At 40.1% G+C, this 18,851-nt stretch overlaps 1 protein-coding gene across 15 annotated transcripts in view; it reads left to right on the top strand.

The window, feature by feature from the left end:
• Window positions 1-18,851, top strand: part of TENM2 (teneurin transmembrane protein 2) — a 655,728-nt gene that overhangs the window by 464,017 nt on the left and 172,860 nt on the right. For all 15 annotated transcript variants that reach the window (XM_042025410.1, XM_042025408.1, XM_042025406.1 and 12 more), the window contains one exon: window positions 17,510-17,744. In XM_042025410.1, the coding sequence (XP_041881344.1) occupies window positions 17,510-17,744 (235 nt within the window). The remainder of the gene's footprint in view (window positions 1-17,509; window positions 17,745-18,851) is intronic.

Below are 18,851 nucleotides of genomic sequence, written 5' to 3'. Positions count from 1 at the left end.
CATTTGAACAAGTCATTGAAGTTAGTGATTGCACTTGTCCCATTACTTGATCATAGTATTGTTTCCTTATGATTAAATTCATTGGCTTGCTCATGCCTGTCAAATATATGAATTTACCAACCCTGTATTTCTTGGCCTTCTAATATAAAACCTGATTTGGAACCTGAAGTCCCTACTGGATGTATTTTTCACAATATTTAACCTGATTTATTTGTGATGTGGAACAATCTCATGCTGTTCCTTGCATGTCTGACCTGTCATTTAGAACTGCTGTATCACCAGCACAAACAAAATGTGATATTAACTCTCAGACCATGAAATATTTCTGCTGTTCCAATCTACAATTTCTGCTCATAATGAAGCAACGGCAGTAACAAACCAGAGAAGAGATTGCATTCTCAGTTTGACACCAGCAGCTGTATCAGACTCTTTGCTTAAGTTTGCATTTTCTTTAACCAGTGAAGCCATACTTTGAAATACAGCTAGGTAAATTAAATTATTTTTGCTTGCTTCCTGTAATATTTCAAGATATGTGAAAATGAATCACAATGGGGGTTATCACCTGCTTTCCTAAAATCTATAAAGTTTATAATGGGTAGATATTGCTTTATTGCATCACACAATTTATTATCCTCCATTCACACCATAAGTCCTTTTATTTCTTTCATTTCGACTTGAAAAGCTCTGCCTAGCTTGAATTATTTTGTTTAAACCTTACTTTTTTGCCTTCACACAGTTATGATTTTTTTATTAATCACAGTTATGATTAAGTCTTTGTTCCCATTAAGAAGTTTGGGTTGTAAACAGCTTGATTGACACCACCCATTTTGGGTGGCAGAGGGACACGTGGAAACACAGTCCTATCCAGGGAGTCCTGTTTGGGATTGGATGCAGCTCAGAAAGCTCAAAAAGCAGTAAAACTGTGGGGGCATGAAGCACTGGGCATGCAGAGCGCTGCAGTGAGTGGGATAGAAGTCCCAAACACTCCTTACATCTGCCATGAACTCAATGTGAAATAACGTTCAAATGTCTTGAAGGAAAAATAGAAGATCCATATGTGCAGCCTCTGTAGGAAGGTAACCTCTGGGGAGAAGAGGGAAGAAGAAATGCATTTTTACTATAGGGAATCTTTTCTGTATAATGCCATACAAAAAAAACCTGTGAGGAATCTTGCAGCTGACAGAGTGTTCTCATTGGTGGGAGCACATGCCCCTGGAATTGGGAACACAGACTGCACACTGGGAAAGGAGGAAACCAAGCAAATATTGTTAATCTTCATCAGAAACATGCAGTAAAATACTGAAGGCGTATGTGCTATTCATAGTTTGCCCCGTTGATGCAATTTTTGCATTCAATTCTCAAGAAAATTTCTTTTACTACCCAATTAGTTTTTATTTTATTTCTTGTGAAGATTTGTAATATTAATTACCAACAAAAAACCAAAGATGCAGTGCACTGAAACAAATGGATGTGTTTTTATACCTAGATTAAAACATTACTTGTAATTGTTTACAGTGAAATCTCCTCGCTGTCACACTGGTCTTAACAGGGTTATAAACTTTTAAGTTCTTAGAAGGAAACACAAAAGTATTTTATCTTCTAGCTGTGGTGTAATCCACCATTAGCTACCCAAATATTGCTTCATTTATACTGTATCATGTACTTATCAAACATCTACATGACTCCTTAACTATTTCCAAAACAAAAGAGTCATTATTTACCCACTGTGAAAATAGCCTTGTGTTAGTGGTATTAGAAATCATTAGCTCTATTAAGTCCGTTATCAGCTCTGCTAGCAGCTGGAAATACCCTGCAGCTCAGGAGGGCTCCAAAATGTTCCCCACTCATTATATTCTAGATCACTTTGTTTTCTTGTGTGCTGGAAACAGATTATAATCACATTCACAGGCAAAAATAGAAGCGACAACAGTGGTAGAAAAAAGATTTATGGAAGTTTTCGTTGCTTGGGGCAGTATTTTGAACATGATAGCAGTGTTGTCCCTTAGATAGTGAACAGTTCAGCTATGTCTTTCTATCATCTTGCTGTTCTGTATCTCAAAATGACAATTATCACACCATAAATATAGCCCAAAGCATTACAGATGTCTGTAAGCAGAATCCATATTAATTGTTAATGCATAAAAAAGAGGGCTCAGTTTGTTAGCTTAGGAAATAAGAGTCCGTTTTTTTATGAGTATAGAATAACATAGAAATATTAATTTTGTCTTTTCATTGGTTGCTTTGAATAGGATTGACTTAAAAAATGGTATCTTGAAATGTTTGGGGTTAAAAGAATTCCTTTATTAGTCTTTGCTCCTTTGGGTGAAGCTGGCCCTCCGAACAGTCTGTATTAAGTAGCAGAATTTAAATAATTTCTTTAACGTGGCTTAAGATCATGGATTAGGTTTTTTCCCTTAATAGAAGCATTGTTTGCAAAAACTGCTCCTTCTTGAGAAAGAAAAATAATTTACTTTTGCAGAAGCTACTGTGGTGAAATAGTAATGCTATCTCCATGAAAGTATCTTTTTAATTTGCTGTTTTACATGTGCATAGCTGTGGACTCCCTATTTTCCAAATCCTCTGAAATAGTACTGAGGTTTAAGAAGGATATATCTTAGGACCTTGCAGAAATGTCTCTGAACTGGGAAACAAGCTGGTATTACTGGGACTGAGGGGAAGGCATACGTAACACAAACTGCTGCTCATCCGTAGCACTAATCAAAAGGGAATGGATTTGTATCTATAATTACAGATATAGATATGTCTGCAATATGGGAGCTGGCTATATGTGATACAGCTCCCAAGGCATGCCTGAAGTGGGAAGAACAGTTTACCCTGCTCAACACCGCATTCCTCCTGCCCATGCAATTCCCTTGTCCTGTCTTTCACAGCTCTCCTGGTTGTTTCCCTCACTTTTAATTTCCCCTAAATCTTGCCTAAAGAGAATGCAACTGTCTTGGAGCTCTGCACCTTTTTATTTCCTTCTTTCCAGCTCTCCTGATCTGCCCTCATGGTTGTGTCCCTTTGTAGCTCCCTCTCACCTGAGGAAGGTGCAGCCAGGGGATCCTGCAGTGCTTTGGCCACCCCCCTCCTCTCCCCCTTGTCACATTCCTACTAACTCCTCTTCCCTCCCTGTGCTGGCTCTGGGCTGACAGGGCCAATGCTGTCCTGGGGCAGGGCTGTACCTGCCCCTACAGCCCAGTCTGGCTCCACCGAGAGCCCCATGCAGGATTATTTGCTTCACCTGCTCATCATTTGTTCCTATTTTCGTACATCAGAGTGTTGTCCTGTGTAGAACTGTATACCCAGTACCTGTGAATGTCCAGATACCTCTGTGTGCCTAATAAATTTTAATGTGATAGGTGTAAATTCTGTCACTTCAGAAATTCTATTTTAGCTATGCTCCCCTTTTTTTGACCATCTGAATTAAATTAGTATAGGACCAAATCAAAATGAATCTGTAACTCTCCCTACTGTTCATGTGAAGAGCTGAAATCTGCATCACTTGAGTTTCTGTCTGAGCATCATCTGAAGTATTTATAACCAAGGCTCTAAGAATCTTACAAAGATAGTAGCATGCCATTTCTTTTTATGCAAAACCCATTTTGGTATGACATATCTGGAGCAGGGAAAAGGCTAACATGCTTATTTTGCCAGCTAACCTAAGTGAACAAATAGGTACAGAAAGATTGGAGTGGGAATTGTTATATTTTATGTGATGAATCAGGTTTTGAAGGAGGCTGAGAGTAATTTGGTATTGTACAGGGATGTCAGAATTCCTGCCAGTTATGCAAGATGTTTGAATCAGTGCAAGAATTGGAGTAACAATTTTAAGCAGAATTATTTGATTAAGAAACAACCTATTTCGTCTTTTTGATGTAAAGATACTTCACACACATGGGGAAATATGGGAAAGAGGATGGCATTAAGGGAGGAAAATTCTTACCAATTTTTTAACTAACTAGGAAGTAAGTTTGTCCAAAATTAAGATGGAGCATCTGATTTTGTGTTTCTGTGTCACAAAACATTTATGGACCTTGATGTTACTTGAAAAAATTTCTCAAACATCTAGAACAAGGCATGCCAGTGAGTGGGGATTTCATATTTCAGCAGATGCTACAGAAATGTTTGGGGTTTTTTGCTGTAGACATGTTTTAAGGATACTATCTTTAAAGAACACATATCATACTTGTCACTAATTATGTATTTCAGGAATGGAATCATAAGAGGTCCTTTGTGTTGCTGTGGGTGAGAGCTTGTTTATCAGTGGTTGTTTTTTGTTAGACCAGGTGGGTTATCTTGGAGGATGGATTGTAAGAGGTGAGGAGCCGAGGGGCAAATCTCCTGAACTACTAATGGCAGGAGAGGGAAAGCATTAAAAACAACAAAAGGAGAGTATGAGAAAAAACACAGGCTTAAATAACCCCATAATCCTAAAAAAAGTAGGTAGCAGACAGAGAGGGATGAGAAAGAAAGGAGCAATGATATTTCATGAAGAGTTTTTCAGACCCCCTCAGAGCTCTGGCTCTGCACCAGCCTGTTGGAGCAGGGTCTACTTTCTTTGCATGTTCTGGTTCAACTTCATAAAAAACATTGCATCAAAGTGGTGTCTCTCTCTTCCCTTTCTTATTCCCTTTCCTTCTCTTCTCCACCTCTGAAAGACTTTCTATGTCTCTAACATGATACAGTTCCTTTTTTAGCACCTGCACCATCACAGCCTCAGAGGTGGAATATCCCTTCCTGCCCACAGGTGGTTGTTACCCACTGTGCAGATGGGCAGTGCTCATGTTCAGCACATCCACAGGACCTGCTGCTGCTTGGGAAACCTCCCAGTGTGTACAGACCCAGTGCCCCTTTGGGGTCTGCAGCTTTGCTGTTTGATAAACAAGGGATGTGAGGCAGCAGCATGGGGTGACTCAGTGACCTGGACACCATTCTCACCACTGGGCTCTGTGCTCAACTGTTGTCTTATTTGGTACAACTAACATCTTTCCTAGAGTCTTAAGCTAATTTCTTTGTAGTCTGGTGCATCAGCGCAAAGTTGCCAGAGGCTGAGGCAGCTTTCATGTCATGTTGTGTCTCCAAAGTACAATAAAGTCACATCACCTCTTTGCCAGGAGCAGGGGGTGTGCAGCTCACACCAGCCACACACTGCTACCCAGAGTACACCACCTTGCTCTTCACATCAGCCTGTCTTTGTCACTTGCTCCTAAATTTGACTCTGAGGCTGCTTTAGCAGCAGGTTCCCTCTGTTCCGAGGGTATTTTGCTGCCAAAACATACTTTTAATGAGAAGACCAGCTGTTCTCCCTCAGGACCAAGCTTCCACTTGCTCCTTAGTTTGCTTCTTAATTGTCTTATCACTGATGAATAATTTAATAATTTTTCTTGAGTATTTCATAAATTTAGAGTTTTGTAGAGTCTCCGTTAATAAAAACATAATGTACAGCAACAGAGTTGGTTCTGCTCCCTTCCCTTCGTGGCACAGCTTGTCATGTTTCCCTGAGCAGTATCAAACAATATGCAACTAAATTGAAATAGTGAAACCAGATCAAGATGTCTATCAGCATCCTACACTGATGTGCAGTTTGGGTTTTATTCCAGACTACTTTATGATGCAGAAAATATGCATAGATCAGTCTTCAAGCTTTAAGGATGACTGGCTTGCATGCCCTGTATGGGCATGGGGGCTGGTTTTTGCTCTTGCATTTCCGTTAAAATATACTAATTGGATGTTAGCTTAAAAGTCTAAACCTCCCCAATGGGCAGGACTTGGGTTATGTATCAATTGGAAAAGCCTTTGATCAGCTGTGTGAGGTTTTTTTGAGGGTTGTTTGTTGTTTTCTAACAGCTGTAAGAGATCTGGCAGAACAAAACTGCATTTCTAGATCTTCATCCGGTGTAGAAATTGCCTCATTTGGATTTGCTTTCTGAGAGGTGTTATTGAAATATTCTGCTTTAAACAAACAAACAAACCAAACCTGTTTGAAACAGTAGTTAAACTGGGACACTTTGTCAGCACCCACTGGAATTAATTTTCACGTGTTTTAGTTTGTTGTGACTGGAGAAACGTGTCAGATGGACACGTGTAAGAAGAAAAAGTCCAGGGTGAAACCAGTGGACCAGGGTTTGGTCACACAATTCCATATGAGTTCTCTGCTCTGTGTTTCAGTTTGTCACATAAAATTCTGGTAACATCTTTACCTTATTGGGCTTTGTTTGTGAAATGCATTGAAAGAACACACAGCAGATACTGTAGAGAACACTAAGTGTTCCCGCTGTTGTTGCTTTGTGGTTATTGGTATTGATCATTTCCATGTATGTGACATTGACTGCAAACACTTTTGAGAGATAAAAACGCCACAGACGACGTTGCCAGAGTACAACATTATTTGGTTTAAGATCCCATTCTATACCATGTTTAACTGCCCAGTTAAAGGCAGTCTCCTCTGCCTTCCCATGTTTGTGAATATTTCTTTCAGATACATTCATTTGAAATAAAATCTTTTCTGTGTGGGCATTCATATTCCTTTAGAGCTATGTATAAGAAAACCCTTATTTTTAAGAGTTGTGTTAAAAAATGATACTTATTCCTGGTCCAGGTGCCATGTGCATGTACCCACCTTCTGATAGCCTTCTGAAAGTGGAGTTTGATTTTTGTTATCAGAATAAATTCCTCCATTAGTGAAGTTGTCTGAGTTGATAAATGAGTGTAAATTAAAATCTTTCACACATAACAGATGCAAGAAAATTACTAAAAATGAATGGATATCTTAATTTTTTTTTTTTTTAATTTGTATGGTAACTGTTGGTGTGGAGAGTCACCACTAGCCAACAGCAATAATTTAGTCAGATAACTTTATTTTTAAAAGTAATTTGGTGTTTGTTCATTCCATGATAAGTATGGACACCTAGTAAGTATCCCACTACCTAAAACTATAGATATTTGTAATTTGCTGGTAACAATATAACAAAAATAACTTTCACTTTAAACACTACACATGTTTAGGAGAAAAAAATTCTCTTTGCTTTGGAATTTCTTAAGCTTGACAACACATCTGTTCCTAAATGTTCCTCTGAAAATGTGGTTCACAGAAGGTCCATGAAGAAAAGTCTTGATGTACTAAGCATGTCTCTATAGAAGACTTAACACAGATCTTTCTTGCATATTAATTTAGAAATAGGAAGAGTGTGTGCTGTCATTCTGTATCCTAGTTGTGAGATCAAATTAAAATAATCTTAATTAGATTTTTCATATAGAGAATTGTGATTTAATATCTGCAGTATTAGAAGTGTTGACAAATTAACGCAAATGGGCTCGTTCTTCTAGTGGGCTCATGAGAGGAGGATAAAACGACTGCACCATGGCACTGCTTCAAAGCCTGTGCAAGGGAAGACTCTTGATCCAGGTGTATCAGATGAACTCTAATCCAAAATTACTGCCCCACACTGTCCAAACATTCTATGTATAGACCAGGGTGTCAAAGGGCTTCTAATCCCATCTACTGATAATTCCTTGCTGACCTGCATGGGGATTATACATGTAACACACATGATTGTCAAAAGCTTCATTTCTCTGTGGAAGAAGCTTCTGCAAGAGCTCTTAGGACAGGTTTATTTAGTGTCTTTTTCTCTTCTCTTCTGCTGACTCTTTCCTTGCCCCCCGTCTCGAAGAAGTCAAACTGTCTGACTGATTTCAGAATGCTCATCTTTTCTCCTCTGCCATGAGTTCACAAGGCATCTTTAGTATCAAAAACTTTTGTTCCTTGGTCTGTGGGTTTGTTCAAATATATCTATCGCATTATGGCTTTACCTGAACCTTTTCTGTCCAAGGGATTCCAGCAGTCCACACTTAAAGTAAAGCAGAGATTTCAGGCACAGGTTTTGATTGCTTCACATCATTAAAAAAGCTGCTAGCAATTTTTGCAGGGTGAGTTTTTTACCCAAACTGCAATCTTGATATTTAACTACTCTCTAGATTCCTATGACTTTAGTTAGATAAAATATTGTGGTCATCCTCTTTTCCCATTTTTAAATTCTTCTTTAATATTGCCACTGTCATTGTTATCAATACAGCATGGCACTTGAGAGGTGTTTTTTCCACTTTTCATGGTATTAAACACCACTTAGTTCTGTGGCAGCCTCAGACATTTTGAAGGAAGAAACAGTATATAATGCAATTATGATAGCTGTTCTTATACCTTGAGCAGGAAATGGTATATGTTCTCTCATTTCTTGATTAATAGCATATTTCTGTGGCTTTTTACTGGAGTACTTTTACTTTGCGTTGCTGGGCTCAGAAAAATAAAGCCATGGCCTTGAGACAAAACAGGCCTTTAAAGCTGGTGTTGGTGTGAGTAGCTGGGGTGAGGCTGTGCTTTCAGAAATGTATTCAGTGGAGGTGATGGGTAGGGCTGTGCTGTTCACTCTCCCCTTGACACTGGGAGCAAGCAGCATTGCTGAAAGGCATTACAGTTCCCTGCCTTCTGTTTGTTCTGGTAATGTGGGAACACTTCAGTGTTTGGTATCTGCCAGGATGATTACACACGCTCTTCAGGCTGGGAATTCGATTGCCTTCCCCATGCTGGCAAGGGAAAGAGCAGTGCATATTTCAAGTGGCAGCCGAGAGCACGGCTGCACTGTGATGGTGCTGTGGGAGACAGGCTGTGGGAACTGGGCAGAGGGTGTCAGGTAGGCAAACAGCACCATCCCAGGAGATGAGTAGTGATGGTGCTTCCTATTTCACTAATTGTAAATGATTAGACAGGTTTATTTAATTTTTTTTAAAAATGGAAAAGATCCATAGCCTTATTCTGAGACTCTCTTCAAGCTCACGTAAGAGAGAATTGCATGGAGGTTGAACGTCTCGGTAAGGATTAAGTCTCTGCAAGATGTTAGTAATGCTGTTTAGAGAAGACAACACTTGATCTTGAGCAAAGTTTTCAGTGGGCTGTTTCCTTTCTGCTGTGCTGCAGAGTGAGTTTCTAGCTTGCAGTAAATTTTTCCATGGTAAATGCAGTAGTAGTGAAGTATTTGCTGTAGTGCTGTTGAGAGGATCGCTGGCAGCACAAGCTCCGTGGGTGCCTCATCACGCTGGTGTTGCTCAGTTAATTTTCTGGTCTCCAAGCAGACTGAGAGCCAGCTGCAGGCAGGGCTGTTTGGCCACGGGGATGGAGCTGCTCCTGAGGCAGCACTCCCAGCAGCTTGGTGTGGGACTGGTTCCCAAACCAGCACTGACCTTCCCCACGCTGAGCTCGGCTCAGCTGCAGCTCCCTCTGCCCTGCACTGAGTCCTTCATCCCTGGGCAGTGCCTGGCAGCATCCCCTGGGGCTTGTCTGTCCCTGAGCTCTGCCACACCCCAGGCCAAGGAGGGCTGGCACTGAGGCTGTGGGTGGTGGGAACTGGGATCAGCCCCTGCAGAGAGTCACATCAGGCATTGTACTTTGAGAAGTTCCCAGTGAGAGAGGCCCATCATTCTCACAGCTGAAATCTTCTTGTATTGTTTTTTCTGTTTTACCGTGTGTGACTGAGGGGTTACAGTTGGTTTTTAGTCGTTCATTGTCCTTTTTTTTTTGCCCTTCACGCAAAAAAACCTCTCTATTTAAAGAATTGTAAAAGATTTGCTGGGTTAATGTGCTGAGTGAAGCTGTGTGAGGGCTTTCATACACCACTTTATGATAATCTGTATTTTATTCATTAACCCATGGTTTCATCTGAGTAACAGAACTTTTTACTTGTAGTAGCTGAAGGTAACATCTCTGGTACCTTGAAAAGTCAGGAAACTTCAACAGGACTTCTTATCTGAGAGCTTTGTGACTTTCTTTTTTTAGTCCAGTAACAACCAATAAAGAATTCAAACGAAATCTCACTGTGAAAGAAATGCCAGTCATGTAGTATTGCAGCTTGCAGTACCCTGGAGGCAGACAAATCCTTGTTTCTGTCTTGTACTTGCTTGTATCTTGCCTGCTTTTAAAAAGAGAAATAACCCATCGAAAACTCTGATCCAGTGCAACATATACATTGCATTGGCTTTTCTTTACTCTAGAATTATGCAACATTCCTCTTACTTTTTCCATAAATTCTACACAAATTATTTTTACCTGTTCTGCATGTTGGGAAACAGATGGTCCAGGTAGTAAATAAGTGGCTCCCAGGAGCTATGAAATTGAATTCTACCAGGTAGCTCCTCCAGGAACCTTGTATTTACTGGTATATGTCAGTGAGCCTTCATGTTAACTATGCTTATATATCAGTGTTTATTTCCATCATTTGATTATCACTTGGTTAAGCCTAAAAGTAAAACTTTTTAAAATTATTATTTTCATGCTTTTTGGGGGCCAAAGGGGTTATATTGTAAGTATTTCTGGAAAAAAAAAATGCTCAAACCCTGAAAACCCATTGAGGAACATTGTATTAAGATAGAACTTTTTTTCCTTTTAGACAAGAAAATATTCTATTTTTGTTGATCCTGCTGTTGAACTGAAAAAAAATCTAGATTGGTGTGCACTGTGCATTATGGTGAGTTGTCCTAAGGCCAGTAGTATAAGATGGAATAAGAAAAAAATTCAGAAGTTGAAAAAAAGTTAGTGCTGCTGGAAAGACATGATAATACTGCCTCAGAAACAGAGAAATTACATGATGCTGAAAGCCTTGTTCAATATATTTAGTTTCATTAGTAGTTCAGCTGCCAAACTTCTCAGTGGTGCAGCTTGACCTTACAGAGTCTTCAAACAACAGAAAGATTCAAAATCATTACTCTGCTGATAGACCATTCCTTCTCTTAAAGATCTGCAGCACCTGGAAGGCTGATTTATTAAAAATCTCGGTTTCCTATTAGATCTTCTCTCTCTGACACAATTACTTTAGTAATTTATTTTGAGAGACTTCTGGTATAAATTTTTAGGAGGTTGGGTTTAACAAAAAAAGTGTTTTGGACGACATGTAACATTCTGTGATGCTTCTGAAATAATCAAGGTGGTGCATTGCATTAAACCACCCATGACTGGCATTTCTTTTGCCCCTTGGAAACCAAATGTGTTCAGCTCGCTCGGTGATGCAAGATCCTAAGTGCTGCTGTAACAGCTTTCAGGGATGACTCCAGACTCACAATGAATCGGAAATTATGGCACAGTTATTCTTATGTCACCATGAAAATTATCAGGCTCCCCCACAGAGAAGCAGCAGTTTTCAGGCCATAATCCTATCAGGAAAATGTCACCAGGTTCCACTGCTGGCCTAAATATTTCTGTTCAGAAATTTCTGTCTGTTGTTCAGAAAAATCTGTGTCTTCATTTTCACTTCGGTGGGATTCCCAGTGCTTCAAATTGTGTGAGCTTAGGCAAGAATTTGTCTGAGTCTTTAGACAGGGTCCAGCTCTTTCCCATTCTGCAGAACAAGTCTAGAGAATGTTTACCTTTCTGCACTAAAATGTTCCATGGTAGCAGTGACAGTAATAATGAAATTCTTTGCTTAGAAATATATATGCCTGCTTTTCTTTTTAGTTCTTCTTACATCAGTGCCTTCTTCAAACAATAGTCATGTCCCTGAGCTGCAGAAGATAAAGACATCCTTAAACTCTCTGAGATGTGTTTTATTGGGAAACTAAATTAAAAGATTGATTGAAAAAAATATGTGAGATGATTGTTTTTCAATTAGAAGGAAGAAAACTCCAGCTTCTCTGTGACTCATTTTTAGGATAAGCAAAATTTGAAATAGTGTGCCTACCTTTTCATATATGTATAACATACGCATATATACATATATAAAAGTACCACAGGACACTGAGGCTGCATAAAGCATTATTATTGAAGTGATGTGATTTTCCATTGACCAGACATTATTTTATGCAGCCTGTGCACCTCATGCAGTGCGATAATGAATATTTAAGTGATGTATTTCAGCAAATATAATTAGTACATGGTGTCTGAGATAATAATATTTTGTAGGGCAGTGAGTTTTAAGCTTTTTGCAGGTGACCCTCACTTGAGAGAAGTGGTTATATGACTGTAATCCCCTAGGTTTGACTTCTGATGAAGGGTCCAACTTTGCCTTTGCTTGTATGACTGCACACTGGATATTGTGGATAAGCAATGGGGTATTTTTTCCTTGGTTTGTTTTTTTGTTGTTGTTTTTCGGGGCATTTTTTGGTTTTTTTTGTTTGGTTTGGAGGTTTTGTTTGTTTATTTTTTTGCCACAGCAACATTTAGTTTTCTACTGTAATATTGTGCTGGGGACATGGCTGCAATGCACTGTCAGACTCTGATAAGTGACTTACCATTTCGTATCACACATTTACTGAATTTTCAGTTTGAAATGTACAGTCTGGGATGACAGCCAGTCATTCAACCTATTCGTGCTTCAAAGAGTGTAAAAAACAGGCAGACAAAAGAAGGAACACCTGGCAAATGTCTTGGGTTTAAAACAACAAGAGAGAGAGGTAATAGCCTCCATGGTTAGGAGTGAGATGCCTTTCTTCTTTACTGAATGTGCTGAAAACATTTTCAGAACATTGAGATGCCATTTAGCTACAGCCTTGCACAAAATAATGTAGAGAATTAAGCAAACAAACAGGAGAACTGAAGCAAACCCAGCACAAAGCCCAGTCTGTGTTGCTGGGCAGGAGCCCTGGTCCCACCCCACGCTCACTGAGGGCTGCAGTGCCAGGCTGGAGGCTGGTGCCGGAGACAGCAGCTCCTGTGGCACTTTGGCATTCCTGGGCTCTCTGTTCTCCCTGACTCAGAGTAATGTGAGCTGCCTTTGAAGATGAATTTAGCTTGGAAGGTGGCCCTGTGGTTCTGTGAAACACCCGTTACTCATTGTGATGGCAGATGATGTGGTTTCCTTGAGAAAACAGTGTGGCAGAGGTATTTGAATAAAGAACCAGGAGTGCTGCAGACTAGGTTTCTAATGCTGGCTGACAAGGGTTGTCTGTGGGCTTTTTAATTATTTTCTTTCAATGCATCAGCTTCAGTTTTGGGGGATTTTCTTGTTTAGCATTTGTATTGTTTAAAGCATGAGGAAATAGTTGTGTCCTTGTTCATTTCAGAAAAATAATACATGTTTGGGTTTTTTCTTCTAGTTCTTTTGTGAAAAAGAATGATGAGCAGGTGTTTATGTCTCTTTAGCATTTAATAATGTCATGGAGGATAATTCAGCACAACTAAGATACAATCTCCATTACTTTTTTGAGGTAGTATTGACAAAGAACTGGGATGCAGGGAAGCGATTGCTTTGCTTAGATTAGGGATGCTGCCTTTTCTGCTTTGTATTTCATCTCTGAGGTGGGAGATTAACTTGTTCTCCTCGGATCATTGTGTTCCTTGGATTTAGTGCATGTGTTAAGTGAGTGTACTAAAGCCTGGGAAGAACTGTGAAAAACAATTTGACCATGTTAAAGCAGATCTGAAGTTTCACTTTGTATTTTAGTCAACATTCGAACTGTAAAAAAGGCCGAGCAGTGATGTTTGGAAGCGTGTGCTCAGGAGCACTTGGCCATTGCTGATGTGCCTGTAATGCTGGGAGATCCAGGGGCTCTCTCTGATCCCTGGGGCTGCCAGGCTGTGCCACAATAGGACTGTTACGATGCACAGGCTCCTGAAAGATGTGCACCCTGCTTCCCATGGTAGCCCTGCCTTCACCTGCCCTGTGCTCAGCAGGGCACTGCCACAGGCTGGGCTTTGGGCTGCACATTCTTTGCTCTTTCTTTGCATGCAAGGGAAGGGAAGATCATCGTAGCCACTCAGGTTTAGGGTTTTGATGGGGTTTTTGTTTGTTTTCAAGGAGAAAAGTGCTATTTTGCATCTCGTTTCAGCTGAGTGTTACCTCTGTGCTAGCCTGGTTTGTTTAAATGTTTCACCAGATAGAAGAATGAACTGAGCAAAATATTTTTTTTTCTTTTTTTATTATTTTGGTTCTGATTAAACCCAAATAAGTCAATTGGATAGCTTATGATTGCTTCAAAGCTACATAGAGCAGACTTTTTATTCTCAGATTACTTAATTACAACACAATTTCCCCTCACTCAGCTTCTAATTTGAAATGAGTGCTGCTGATATTCTTGACTGCAGTAAGATCTCTTGAAGAATCAGGTTGATTATGTGGACACCAGACTGTGATTTTTTGAAAATGCTCAGGACAATCAATGTGTACTAAAATTGATTGGAATTAGATATATTGTATGTTTTTGAATTTAAATGAGAAATTTAAAAAATTAAAAAGCCAAAGTGTGGAGAGTACCAGTATTTCAGATTTCCAGGTCTCTGATTGTCATTATGGTTTTAAAAGACTTTTCCTTGAATCCTAAATGTTTGAACTTTTATAGTGCATCCTGGTGAAATGACTAATTCAGCTAATAATTGAGAAAAGGCATCATTTCCTCCGTATTCTCCCCCAAACCAATACTGGCTACTGCTATATCAAAATAAAATCTATTTCCCGATGTAAAAAGCCAGATGTACTCTATCAAGACACTCATTGTGTTTAAGCTTCCAAATAAAAAGCAATTTCCGAGGGGCCTCAGAGCGTGTCGTGCCGTAGGATCCTTCAGGCCAATCCCTTCGGATCCTTTATTACAGGACAAGTGATTTACTCCTCTGAACTTCAGAGCTCAGCAGATTTGCAGGTACTGCTGGTGAAGTTTTAATTTAGGCAAAGATGCTCATAAAGAAGTGCTCAGATGTTCAGGTGTGAATCCAATTTTATATCCCTGGCAAGTTCAATAGTGTTCGGCTCCTGCTTTTGATTCATTTGAACAGGTTTATGAAGAAGCAGCGTATTATGCTTTTATCGCTCTCACATAGACACAGGTGTGTGCATGCTCCCTAGTTAGTACTTTATATATATAAGCTTTTATATGTTTTAATATAAGCTACATAATATCTATATGAAGTTAATATTGGTATTTGTTTATTTTTCTATATTAAATGCTACATTTGTCTTGCAGCAGGTTTCAGAGTTTTTGCGGCTGCAGTGTGTGCTCAGTTACCCATGCGTGGCTTATTTTGCACAGTGTCTTATATTTACAGTGTGGGAACAGAGTCTTGAGGCAGATTAAATAATTTGTGGTAATTTGATTTCAGCTCTTGCTTCCTTCATCTTAAAGAAATGCTGTTCATTCTTATTGATGCGGACTTGGCTCACTTTTAAGAACAGCCTCCATGTTATTATTGTGACAAGATTCAGAGTCTTTATTTAACTGGTGCTACCGTGGCTCTCAGAGCAAAACTGTTTTGTTTATGTGGGTATGACTTTTTCATACTTATCTTTGAGAAGGAAAAGCTGCATCTAAAGTAAGTTGAGAAAACATGAAGCACATGAATCTTTTGAAGTAACTATTAACACAAGGGCACATATTTGTATTTTATCACTCATAAATATTCACTTATTGAAATCCAAGCATGCTTTGTCTAAAGTGAGAACACAGACTAGAAGAGTAATTCCCCTTAAACTTCTGTGTATGTGGAGATTGTCCAAACACATTTTTTTCCTGCTGTGTCTTGTTCTGCATGCTATTGTAGAATGGCACGGGATCTAGTATAGATTAGAGATGTGATGTTCTTGGTGGTCCAGATGGGGGTTTTAAACATAAAACTTCATTGGCTAAACAGTGTTTTTAATGCTTAGATAAGACATAAGCAAGGATAGTAAGGGGAGCTGCACATATGATGGCCTTAAAATTTAGGAGGTGTTCATGAAAGGTGACTTTGTATTTAAAGCAGTTGACATTCCCACAGGATGCACATTTGGGCAACAGACATTCAAGAAAGATAAAAAATCTGCTGTGTAGATTTAAGGCAACATGTGGAGGATGCAGAATTTATTATAATTCATTTCTTAAAGTTTCTTGTCAGAGGACAAGTTGTACTTGCCCTGTGTAAGTCCCAGTAAACCTGTCTGTCTGTTCTTCACCAGCCTGCGTTTCCCCAAGCCCACAGAAATGCTGAAGAAAATGAATGGCCTCTCTCCAAAAACGCTGTTCTCGTTCTGTTCCCTGGTTGTATTGCTGTTAGGAAGAGGTGCTTTCACTGCTTTTCCCTGGGGCAGGCAGTCTGCAGAGCAGTGCCAGGAGAGAGCTGCCCCTGGGGGTGTTGCACAGAATCAGTTAGGTTGGAAAAGCCTCCCAAGATCCTCAAGTCTGACCCCTAAGCCAGCACTGGGAGGTCACCACTAACCCATGTCCCTAAGTGCTGCTACAGCTCAGGGTTCCATACAAGTGAAATACCCTCTTGGTATTCGGGGGTTTGGGCTCTGGGGTTTGGGTTTGGGGTGTTATTTTGTCTCTTGGATTTTTTTTGTTTATTTTGGGTTTTTTATAAATATTGGTCTTAATTAAGTTACAGTAATTACTCAGTTCAGCAGCTTTTCTAGACTTTTTTTTCATATGACAAAGATCAGTCTTGCTGCAAATGATGTTTTGTGATGTTTTCTTTTATTATTTGATTCATTAAGTACAGAATTTTCTTCAGTTTCTAAAAACAAACATGCATCATTAGAATTATGATTTCTCTAGTATTAGTGATTAATGTTCACTAGAAAACTGAAACTTGATACAATGTCTAAAGCTTGCAGTTCATAATTGTGTTTGTTTTCTTTATTCTTTTGCTGTTTTTATTAGACATAAATTATTGCCATGTGTGGAATTTCACGTGAACTTATTTACCAGTCTGCATTGGTTTAGAAAAGTGACAATGTTAGAATGACACCTTCTTATCAGATTTTCCTTTCATGTGCTGTTATTTTAATCCATTTGCCTTACTGATTAGAAAAAAATATTTTTCATTATCGATGCAAACATGTCAGTACTCAAAGAATGAGAAAAGTTTTTTTCCTTCTTTATCACAAAAAAAATCATTTTTCAGTGAAAGAGACTGAAAGAGTTGCATAATTTCCAGATCTTGCTGTGTGTTTGTCGCATTACTAAATAGAAAAATACAGGCCAAATCCTGACCACATGGAATAACATGAAAGATACCATCACTGCCTTGTTGCTCTCTTTTCATATTTGGAGTTTAATCTTCTTGTGTGGGCACAAATCCTGTTCATTTGAAGCTGATTGGTAAAATACCAGTGAATGAAAGAAGATTGATTTCTCTGATTAAGTTTCATAGGGGCCTAAAGACCATATTCTCAAAAGCTATTTTTAATCCATTAAGGTTCATCTGCTCAAAGCCCCTGACAGAAACAGGGGGGGGAAGTTCCTGTCAGTAGCTGTAGGGAATGGTCAAGCTAGGCTTCTGTCCTGGCTGCCCGCCCCACTGAGGAGACTTTCTCCAGGGAGAATCCATAAGGAAGTATTTTTAAATTTAAATATAGTCTTTGTCAACATGCCAGCTGTGCAGGCTGGAAGCACTGTTTTATGTTGCTGATCTCAAATAATCACTGATCGGATTTGCCCACAGTTTGATGCCCACAGTTTGATGCCCACAGGTCCAAGAGGCAGTGGCCCCTTGAAAACGCAGAGGAGAGCAGTGTCATCACACACAGCTGTGATTTGTTTTTCTTTTCTGTTTTAGGCCCTTCAAATCATCACAGCCAGTCAACGCTGAGGCCACCTCTCCCTCCTCCTCACAACCATTCCCTGTCCCATCATCATTCCTCTGCCAACTCCCTCAATAGGAACTCGCTCACCAATCGCCGGAACCAGATCCACGCACCCGCTCCGGCGCCCAATGACCTGGCCACCACCCCCGAGTCCGTGCAGCTCCAGGACAGCTGGGTGCTCAACAGCAACGTCCCGCTCGAGACCAGGTGGGTGGCGTGGACGGGCACCCTGGGGGATGCCATTGATGGTCCTCCAAAGTGCACAGAGAAAACCCTTGTCTTGTTGGGAGATGGGGTCTGGTGTCCTGTGCGACAGGGGGGGTTTTTCTGACACAGCATGGGGAGCGAGTGGCATTAGAACACCCAACAGCCCCAATCTGCTTTGCACTGGGAGGTGGACAGTGAATAGCTCTGCTCACATCCTGTTTCAAAGCCTTTTATTCACTTGGACCTTCCTTGCATACACAGCTCATGCGATTAGTACAGCACATTTATATCACAGGCTCAGGGACAACTTACTTAGAATTCATATTGACTGTGCTGCTGAAAAATTATACATTTTGCCTTTCCTGAAGCAACAAACAGAGGCTCACTTGACATTATGCATTTTGGGAGACTTTGAGAAACAATCCGAGATTCAAGACTGACAGTACTATAATTTTAATTTATACCTCATCCAGCATGCAAGTTCATTTTAATCTCTTCTGTACGTGTTAACAGCTTGATGCCTGTGGGGCAAACAGCAGCATATAAATGAAAAGGTGCAGCACTTAGGCCTGACAGAGAAATAAATAAATAAATGCCTGACATGCTGCTGGTCTAAATATTCTGGTTTGTTGTCATTTGGGGTATGGAATGTCAAACATATTTAACTTGCACTTTAAATAGCAGAGTTGGCAGAGCTGATCTCTCAGAATTTAAAATTAGCCATTGTGGTGCTGAATAAAGTGCTTGGAATAGCAGGGTGGTGTTGCTTGCCCAGATAGTGATAAACACAGTGAGCAGGTGGAGGAGCTGGGCTGCTGGGAGCACTGGCTCCTGCCAGGGTTTCAGCTGCTTGGTTGCCACAGCTTCTGGGATGTTACATTTGGTTTGCAGCCTCCCGGGACTGTAATGCCGCTCTGCTGGATTACACCCCGAGTAGCCACATACGGGGTAGTTACGCCCCCATGCAGCCTCAGCCCAGGCCCTCCAACATTTGATTAAAGACTGGTCGTCTGGTTTGGAGCTCTGGAAGGGGCTGGGTTGGAGCTCACAACACCAAGGCTGTTGTTACTCAGCAGTTGGGTACAGCTCCATGGGGAGCAAATGAGA

This window comes from Corvus kubaryi, unplaced genomic scaffold (assembly GCF_017639235.1).
Source record: "Corvus kubaryi isolate FWS band 111438036 unplaced genomic scaffold, C.kubaryi_AGA036_p1.0 37270, whole genome shotgun sequence".
In the NCBI taxonomy this organism is placed as follows: Eukaryota; Metazoa; Chordata; class Aves; order Passeriformes; family Corvidae; genus Corvus; species Corvus kubaryi.
The sequence above is the reverse complement of the archived record's forward strand: the minus strand, read 5'-3'. Positions and strand labels throughout refer to the sequence as shown.